Here is a 9,999-nt window from a genome sequence, read left to right on the forward strand (position 1 = left end):
ATGAGCTGTCTTCTTACAATGTTACCTGTATTTACTATATGAATTAAGTTAGTGAAATCTAATTTATATTTGTCTTGAAGAGCTTACTTACTTTTAACCAAGTAGACAAGAAGCATATAGTTTCATTTACATACATATATATATATATATATATATATATATATATATATATATATATATATATATATATATATATGTTGCATTACATTTCATGAGTTTTACATGTCCCTACTCATTTACTTTATCTCCTTCAACTAAGCATGAGGACATGCTAATGCTTAAGTGTGGGGAGGTTGATAAACCATTATTTTATGATTCATATTGTGTTTAATTGTGTGGTTTTATCAAATCTTTACCCACTTATTCATATGATAAGCATGTATTTACAATTCCTTCCCAAAATCACTTCATGGTTGAAAACTTGCTTCCTAGAGACTTTTAATTATGTATTTTAATTCTCTTTTATTCCATTCGATACTGTGATTTGTGTGTTAAGTGTTTTAGGCTTCATAGGGCATGAATGACTTGGAAATTGGAGAGGAGGCTTGCAAAAATGGAAAGAACACAAGAAACTAAGGAGATGACCAGCGAGCAATGATGCGAGCGCATGGCCCACGCGAACGCGCGAAGTGAAGAATTCGCAGCGATGCGGACGCGTGCCTGACATAAATGCGTGGATTGGAGTCTGCACGCATGACGCGAACGCGTGAACGACGCGAACGGGTGACAAGAAAAAACGCTGAATGGCGCGAACGCATGGACGACGCGTACGAGTGACCTGCGCGATCTGCAAAAATAACAGAATACGTTGGGGACGATTTCGGGCCGCTTTTTGACCCAGTTTTCGGCCCAGAAACACAGATTAAACCTAGAAAACATGCAGAGACTCAACACGCATCTATACACATTGAGATTCATCACATTAGGATTACACTTAGTTTCAGATATGAGTTTTGAGAGTTACATTACATTGATAGTTTTATGCTTTTGCTTGGATTTTTGGATGCTGAAAGTCATTACCTCCGTTGAAGACATTACTTTAGTTTGTTTCCTTATTCCTTTCTTTTTAATTAGTTACTCATTGACTCTATTTAATTAAGTATGTTACATTTTGAATTTATTAATATATGAAGTTATTTTTATTTTAATTAATTTTAATTCTCTATTTTAATTTAATTAATCATGTCTTCTCATATTTTTATGATTATTAATTTCATGTCAATGGAGTAGAATTTCTACTTGACATGGAGGTTGATTAAGAGGTGATACTTGAGTTGGAATGCTCAAGTGCTTGGTTAATCTGGACGTTGTTAGCTAACTTCATACTTACTAACACTAGACCTCCCCAAGGGAGAGGGCTAGGATCTGAGGGTAAGAGTTAGTTCAATCACCATATCTTTCCTTATTTAGTAAGGGAAAATCGAGTGAGAACAACAACCTTTTTACACCACACTTGAGAAGATCCCAACAAGGATAGAAGTTCCACTTAATTATTCCCCCAGTCAAGGCTTTTTATTCAGAATATCAATAATTATTTTTAGTTTATTTTTATTGCCTCAATTTACAATTATTTTAATTACTCATTATCAAACTCAACTTTCTTGAAATTTTTTTATTAATAAATTAGCACTCTTCCCTGCAACTCGTTGGGAGACGACCTGGGACTTATACTCCCAGTATTTTATTTCTAAAATTTCGTGACAACCCTTTTTAAATTGGTGAGGCAGATCTTAGCTGGTTAAGAGCTATACGTGCAACGCTGTCTCTTAATTGAAATCTCTAAATTGGTTAACTTCTGCCACACATCACCCTCCCTAGCCACCCATCCATCGTTATCCCTATTATACATCCATAGATGATGACTTGGAATAATTTTGCAATAAACACCCTAGAATTCAACCAACAACACAAGTTATTAAAATTTTTAGAAAATTCGGCAGAATTTCTTCTATAATTAGAATCTCTCACCAAATTTAATTATCATTTTTTCACATATCAAGCATATTTAAAACAATTTAAACAAAAATTTGGTAGAATTTCTCCTTAATTCAAAGACATCCACAAAATAAATTTATCACTTTTCATAGAAGAACAACTATAAGCATAAATTAGAACAAACACGCATTCTATAAAACATCAAATCCTAGCTGTTATAGTGCGCAACCCCTTATTACTCCACAATTTTCCAGCAAATAAGGATTTCGAGAAGGCGCCACTACGAAACCTTCTCCCACTTTCGTCCTAAAATTCTATACTAAGAAAAGTAGGTCCAGCATAAAACATAAACAACATACACGTTTAGAAATAGAAAACTAACTTGAGTACTGCACGAACAACCCACGATTAAAGCTACACGACTAAAAAAAAATCCTAAAATAGAAATGAAGTTAGTAAATCTAAAAACTAATAATCAAAACTTAAAAATCTAACCTAAAAAATTAATAAAGTAAGTGAAATGTAAAAATTTATAACCCTAAATGTCTATTTACTTTCATCAAATTTAAACATAAAAAATTTATAATTAATCTTATGTTTTAAACTAAAAACTAATTAAAAATATTCTATTAGTTTATAATAGAATATAACAAACGATGTTATTCCATCATCTTTCTATTCATGTTATTCACCAAAAAAAGTAACAACTTATAACTTAGTAATTGTCATCCTAATTGTATATTTTCTACACATAACAAATTAAAATTACATAAATTAGGATTTAAGGTTTATCTACTCTAAATTTCTTAGTAAGTGAGTTACTTGGAGATAGTGAAGGTGCAAAAACTTCTCCAGCATGGTAGTGGCAGTATGTACGGCATAGTGATAGCGGCAATGACTAACTTGGAGGCTACATTTAGGATTTTAGTTAAAAAATGCAAATATAAAATAGAATACAATGTGAAGAAGGAGGAGGACAACCTACCTAGACGGAGGAAGGAGGCAGCTCTAGCGAATAGCGACGAAATCGGCAGCGGCACGACAACATTCTACACGATGCAAGTTGGTGGTGGTAGCGGCTAGTCCATGCAGTCGTTGGAGGCTGTTGGTGGTGGCTGGCGCTGGCGGAAGGACTGCCAGAGGTGGTTTGGGGAAGAGAGAGGGGGGGTAGTGGTTTTAGAGAGAGAGAGAGAGTTGTCTTCCGAAATAAGGGGGAGAGGGCACACAATACCAATTTAGGGCCAATTTTACCATTGGATTTATCAGCAGATAAATCTGACGATAACCCATTGCGTGTGACAAAACATTGTGTTCCATTAAGTGAGATTTACCAGCAAATTTATCAAAATGCACCAAATTTCCTGTTCTTCCCTCCAAATATCACCGGCACATTTACTAGGGAAAAATCTAATCCAACGGTAACATCTTTATCGGATGAATTTATTTCCTGATCTATCGGTAGATTCGTCGCTAATAGCTGACGTTAAATCTGACGATAAATCTGACAATATTCATTTTTTTTGTAGTGATGGTATAATGATAGTGGTGTAACTATTTTAATTCTAAAAGTGATTACAGCAGTGATGCTCAATATTTGAAAAAGAAGAGGCCGTGAAAATTGAAAGATTGAAGATAATAAAAAAAATAAGAGTGGTTTGACAGTTTGGATAATTTAATTAAATTTTTAACAAAATCAACAAAAATTTAATGATTTGACATGTTTATCAAACAAAACTAATCTTTTATAATTATAATATTATTTTATTTTTATTTTTTAGTCGGTTTTAGCATTGTTCAAATTTTTTATAATTAGAGATGATTAGTTACTCATTTTAAAAATATTATAAAAGAGATATTTTATTAAAAGTTATTAACTTTTTTATAGTTTTAATACATTAAATGTATCAACATTTAATATGTCTATTATAATTATTATACTATTAGATGTGATGTATATCTTTAAAACACACGATAATTAAATCTTATTTTTAATGTAGTCTTAAATACTTGTTATTAAGAATTTTTTTTTTTTTTTGTACTTCCTCTCGCTTCATTGCATCCAAATCTGATCCATTCGGCTTCGCCCAAGAAGAGCGTGCGTGCAACCCCAATCACCATGCTCCGCTTCACCACTATACTCTCACTGTCACATTCAATCACATATTGCCACGTTATCTTTCTGATCCCTGACGTCATGAACTCCGTGCAGCTCACTTACACGTGATCATGCTCACCTCAACATAAATTTCTTTTTTCGACTGTACCTTACATAAAGATACATACACAGAAATACTGAAACACAAAACCCCTCTCTCATTTTTATTTTCTTTCTCTTATTTATTTTTATTAATTTTTCTCTCTCCTCTGTAGAACTGAGGAAGCTTTGGTTTAGAGAACTTTCAGGGACTAAACTCAAACCGAAGCTCAACGAAGCTCACGCCAAATCTTCAAGACTCATTTCAGGTATGGTTTGGTTCATTTCTTAGCTCTAAACCCCAAAGTTTTGAACTTCTCAACCTAATCTCGTAGCTCTCGCACCCTAATTTGAAAATTTTTTATCCCGTTTTTGAAACCTCTTGATCTGATCTGAGCTCCGAGGAGGAATCTTCGATTCTCCCCAGAATTATGATGTAGAATTTGCATTTCCGAGTCTCCTTTCCGTTTCGTTTTTCATTTTCATTTCCTTCAGGTTGGTCGTGTCGCTTGTTTTTGTTGTCGTTGAGATTTTTCTTTTGTTTAATCTGCGTTTTTTCTTAGGTAGGGGGGGGGGGGTGTTTGTTTGTGACAAAATTTAGTGTTTCGTTTTCGTCCAGCTCAAACTTAACCTTTTTTTCAAATTTTTTTTGTTCGCATTTGCCTAGTTTCCATGTTGTTCTGTTTATGATATCTGAATCTGGATTTGCTTGCATGTTGCAGGAATGTGTTGTTCTTCACAGTCTTGACTCGAAAGTTTGTTTCTGTTTTTCTCTTGTAGTGTGATTCTGTACCGGGTTTGTGCTGTTCTACCATTTCCTTGATTTATCTGAACATAGTAGAGATTAAAAGTTGTTAGCTTCCTCTTTTGCCCTTGTTAGCTGTGTATACTGAAACTGGTGGGTTCTGAATCACTGCTACTGAATCGTATCAATGGAACACAATCTAGGTCAAGGCAATGTTCCTCCACCTGGGTCTATTGATAAGTCTAGGGTTTTGAATGTTAAGCCACTGAGAACTCTTGTTCCTGTGTTTCCTTCGCCATCAAATCCCTCTTCCTCTTCAAATCCACAAGGTGGAGCACCCTTTGTTTGTGTTTCTCCTTCAGGTCCTTTCCCCTCTGGCGTTGCGCCCTTTTACCCGTTCTTCATCTCCCCGGAGTCGCAGAGGCTATCTGAACAGAATGCACAAACCGCACAAACCCCGGCTCCTCAACGTGTGGGCCCAATATCAGCCGCAGTTCCAATTAATTCATTTAGGACGCCAAATGGAGATGTGGGTTCATCACGAAAAAATAGCAGAACTCGTGGACAGTTAACAGATGAAGATGCCTATGCTGAGGTGCAGGACGTTGATGCTGAAGATGGAACGGGGGAAGGGAGGCGCACTAAACAGAAGAAACCAAGGGGGCGGCGTCCTGGAGGTACTGCAGTGGTTGATCTGGATCAAGTGGCTAATGATATTCTCAGTTCAATTAATCCTATTGTCTTTGATGTTCTAAAACAACCTGATGGTAGTAGGGATGCAGTTACATATACACTTATGATATATGAAGTTATGCGAAGAAAGCTTGGACAAGTTGAAGAGACATCAAGGGACATTGCTGGAGCAAAGCGGCCTGATCTGAAGGCTGGCAACATTATGATGACCAAGGGGATTAGGGCAAATAGCAAGAAACGTATTGGAGGTGTGCCTGGTGTTGAAATTGGGGATATCTTCTTTTTCAGATTTGAATTGTGCCTCGTTGGATTACACTCTCCATCTATGGCTGGAATTGATTACATTGGTTCCAAAACCAGTCAAGAGGAAGAACCACTAGCTGTCAGTATTGTCTCTTCTGGAGGATATGAAGATAATGCAGAGGATGGTGATGTGTTGATTTACAGTGGCCAAGGTGGGGCTAATCGGGAGAAAGGAGCAAGTGACCAAAAGCTTGAAAGGGGTAATCTTGCACTGGAAAAGAGCTTGCATAGAGGTAATGATGTGAGAGTAATTAAGGGTTTGAGAGATGAAGCACATCCAACTGGTAAGGTATATGTTTATGATGGCCTTTACAAGATCCAGGATTCGTGGGTAGAGAAAGCAAAATCTGGTTTCAATGTATTCAAATATAAATTAGCTAGGTTGCCCGGGCAGCCTGCAGCATATATGATATGGAAATCCATTCAACAGTGGACTGATAAAACTGTAACAAGAACTGGAGTTATATTGCCTGATCTTACTTCCGGGGCAGAAAATCTACCTGTTTGTCTTGTGAATGATGTTGATAATGAGAAAGGCCCTGCATATTTTACTTACTCCCCATCTGTCAAGAATTTGAAGCCAACTGCCCCTTTGGAATCTTCTGGTGGATGTTCTTGTACTGGTGGATGCCAAGCTGTCAACCATAACTGTCCTTGTATTCAAAAGAACGGAGGTTATCTCCAATATTCTGCAAATGGGATGCTTGCTGATCTGAAGTCTGTGATATATGAGTGTGGTCCTTCCTGTCAGTGCCCTCCTAATTGCCGGAACAGGATCTCCCAAGGTGGCTTGAAATTTCGTTTGGAGGTGTTCAAAACTAAGGATAAAGGGTGGGGTCTAAGGTCTTGGGATCCTATTCGTGCAGGAACTTTCATATGCGAGTATGCTGGGGAAGTCATAGATAATGCTAGAGTTGATGAGTTTAGCAGTGAAAATGAAGATGATTACATTTTCGATTCTACTCGTATTTATCCGCAACTGGAAATTTTCCCAGCTGATACTGAAGCTCCAAAGATCCCTTCCCCTCTCTATATATCAGCAAAAAATGAAGGGAATGTGGCTCGGTTTATGAATCACAGCTGCTCCCCAAATGTATTGTGGCGTCCAGTTATACGGGAAAATAAGAATGAATCTGATCTCCACATTGCTTTCTATGCAATTAGACATATTCCTCCTATGATGGAGTTAACTTATGATTATGGAACAGTTCTACCTCTCAAAGGAGGCCAGAAGAAAAAGAAATGCTTTTGTGGGTCTGCGAAATGCAGGGGTTACTTTTGTTAGTTGTCTGATGACTTTTGGATGAGATGGCACCTGATCAATTAGACTAAACGATAAGGTTAGTTTCCATTGTTCTAAATTACTTCAGCATACCGAATAAGTTTTTATCTTCTTCATTCCTTTCTCATGTATTTCATGAATGGTGATTAAGGTTTGGCTTTAGTTGTGTATTCACTTTTGACATTATGGAGTTTGCAACCTTGATTATTTAATTTCCCAGTCTATATTGGTAGTGCCTCTCATATATGAACTTACAAGATAGTTCTAATTATAATATTGAAATTCAAAAGGTGGTGTATCATGTATGGAATTTTGAGAAAAAAGATTGGTCAAGTAATTTGGATGAAAAGGAATATAATCTGTGTGCATCTTTTCTTGGTTGTTTAAATTGAAGAATATTTTCATATCTAAGCCAACTTTCATTCTGAGGTAATTATGTCACTATTCCATCCTGTTGCATTCATTGATATGATAATTTCTGTTTATATTATTATTATTATCATCTAATATCTCTTGATTGATTATTTATTATTATTATTATTATTATTATTATTTAGCCTATGTTAATTGAAGCACCTCTCAATTTTTTTTATGCACATCATCTAATTAAAAAGCTCAAAAATCAAGATGCTCAAACAAACAGGCCCTCGTTATAAAAATGATTGACTTAAGAAATTTGGTAAGCCTAGTGTCCCACATAATATGTAGGGATGAACTTTAGATTTTAAATTTGTAAATAGTCAGTTCGAGAACTTTTTATGAGACAGACTGATGGGTTATAGGAACTCTATTTGCAAGGTTATTGTGGTAGCCAATTTTAAGAGTTAGAATTACTTTTAAGACATGAGAAAGCTATGGGAGAAGGGTTGAATATTCTGAATTCATTTGATGTATGACTAATGCTTAGTCTTGCTTTGATCATTTTTCGATAACAACCATAAATTGAAACCCAAGTTTGTTCCCTGACAAGTGATAATTTGAATCTTGAATGCCAAAAATCCATCTTTATGGATTACTTCTGCAGACTTATTTATGCATGATGCAAATGGCACTATACTGCTGACATGCTTAATAATTGAAAATTAGTGATGAAAATATATGAAGTTATTCAACAAAGGATGTAGTATAAAGAACATTTGCTTTGAGTCTCTTGATGCCATACTTAACAAGTGTTAGGTAGTTTTTGTTTTGAGGTACTAGGACGGAGACTGGGACTCAGGATCATGTTTGTTGGTCCAGAGATTGGTCTCTGTATTCAAAATTTCAGTATTTCAGTACTTTTAAAAAGTGGGGACACAGGAGATTGAAATTTTTGGATACGGAGACTAAAACTTTAATAACATTTTATATCTAAAATACCCCTAATTCAATTAATTAATTCCAATTTTATCCTTTGTGCAAATTAAATTAGAGTTTCATTCTTATTTCAATCTCTGTCTCTCACTTTACACCAAACACAATACTGAGACTTATTTCAGTCTTTGTCTCTCAGTCGCTGTCTCTCTTCCAAACGTTGCCTTAATGACTTCTTTTTAACCTTTTTTCATTTATAAAGATAATCCAGCTTTCACATTTTCTCAAGAAAGAAATGTCTCACTTATGTCATGTTTTGGTGTTTCTCAGCTCTTGCTGTGGCAGAAAGAAGGAAGAAACGTTCAGTAGACTACATGATGAACTCGTAGACATTTTGGTTATCCATTCATCTTGTGAAGTATGGAATATAGGAAGATGTTAGAACTTAGAAGACAACTTATTCCTTTTTGGCAATTGTAGTGAACGGCATTAGAAATATCAGGTTATTTTCTTACTAATGTGTTGAAGTTATTAAAAAAAAGTTAACTGTAAGACACAAGCTTTTTATGTAATTTATTTTCTTTTCTCCCTTTAGATTGCTGTTTTTATCACTCTTCGGAAGGATTTTGAGTAGGGCTTTTTGTCCATATTGGTAAGGATGAACCTTGACATGTAGCATTTAATTATTTAGTCTGTTGCCATCATTTTCAAGATTTATCTTTTTATTCTATTTTTTGGCATATGCTTGGCATGTTGATGATTTACTCCCACAAATAATGTGCAATTTGAATTTTATAACTACATCTCTTGATGGATGGTTTTTTAAAATGTTGGGCTCTTCCGGCTGGAATAGAAATCATTAGACTATAAAAAAGAACATCTGAATCAACGCATTGTGATGAATTTTGATTTGGTTTGGTTTTATTTTTTATCTTTTTAAATAAAGCATTAACAGTAATACTACATAATCAAATGGTTTTTGTAATTAAGTCCAATCAAAGGGACTTCATTTTTTTTTCTTTTTAATCCTCTGGTGTTAGTTTTTTTTTTTTCCCTTCTTTTCTTCTCTTCTCTCTTTTTCCAAGCACAAATTTTTTTTTTCTTCTCCCTTCTCATCTCTTTTCTTTTTGTTGATTTTTTCTTTTATCCCTCTATTTTTTATTTTCAAATTCTCATCTTCTTCTCAAATGTTTATTTCTTTCAATTTTTTTTGTTCAAATTTCATTAAGAAAAAAAATTCATTTAAACCGTAATTTTTAAATTGAATTATACATAAATATAATACAAAATTAGTACAGAAGAAAAAAATACAAAAATTATTTTGAATTATGTAAATATTTTTTAGTTGAATAAGACAAGAATAACACAGAAATATAAGTTGACTAATACAGAAATTGTTTTACTTTTTCAACAAAACATATGATTTCATATAAGAAATATTAGGGGGTCTTAGAAAGTATGAGAAATTGGTTAATGTTAATTTAATTTAAATGTAAGAAATAAATATTGATCACTAATATTTGTATTTTAATTATATCATGGTTAACACCAAAT

General features: G+C 34.5%; 1 protein-coding gene across 2 annotated transcripts; it reads left to right on the top strand.

The window, feature by feature from the left end:
* Positions 1 to 3,970: 3,970 nt before the first annotated feature.
* Positions 3,971 to 9,156, top strand: LOC112754666 (histone-lysine N-methyltransferase, H3 lysine-9 specific SUVH1). 2 transcript variants are annotated; one of them, XM_025802367.3, is made up of 3 exons: positions 3,971 to 4,398; positions 4,852 to 7,210; positions 8,776 to 9,156. In XM_025802367.3, the coding sequence occupies exon 2, from the start codon at positions 5,062 to 5,064 to the stop codon at positions 7,153 to 7,155; it is 2,094 nt and encodes a 697-aa protein (XP_025658152.1). In that variant the 5' UTR covers positions 3,971 to 4,398; positions 4,852 to 5,061; the 3' UTR covers positions 7,156 to 7,210; positions 8,776 to 9,156. The 2 variants fall into 2 exon arrangements, with proteins under 2 accessions (XP_025658152.1, XP_025658154.1); XM_025802369.3 differs by having other exon boundaries at positions 3,978 to 4,398; positions 4,910 to 7,210.
* The last annotated feature ends 843 nt before the right edge of the window (positions 9,157 to 9,999 follow it).

The sequence above is a fragment of the Arachis hypogaea genome, chromosome 16 (genome assembly GCF_003086295.3).
Source record: "Arachis hypogaea cultivar Tifrunner chromosome 16, arahy.Tifrunner.gnm2.J5K5, whole genome shotgun sequence".
Lineage (NCBI taxonomy): Eukaryota > Viridiplantae > Streptophyta > Magnoliopsida > Fabales > Fabaceae > Arachis > Arachis hypogaea.

What these genes read in the sequence shown, in the direction of transcription:
- LOC112754666 (XM_025802367.3), top strand. Translation starts at nt 5,062, where the DNA reads ATGGAACACAATCTAGGTCAAGGCAATGTTCCTCCACCTGGGTCTATT.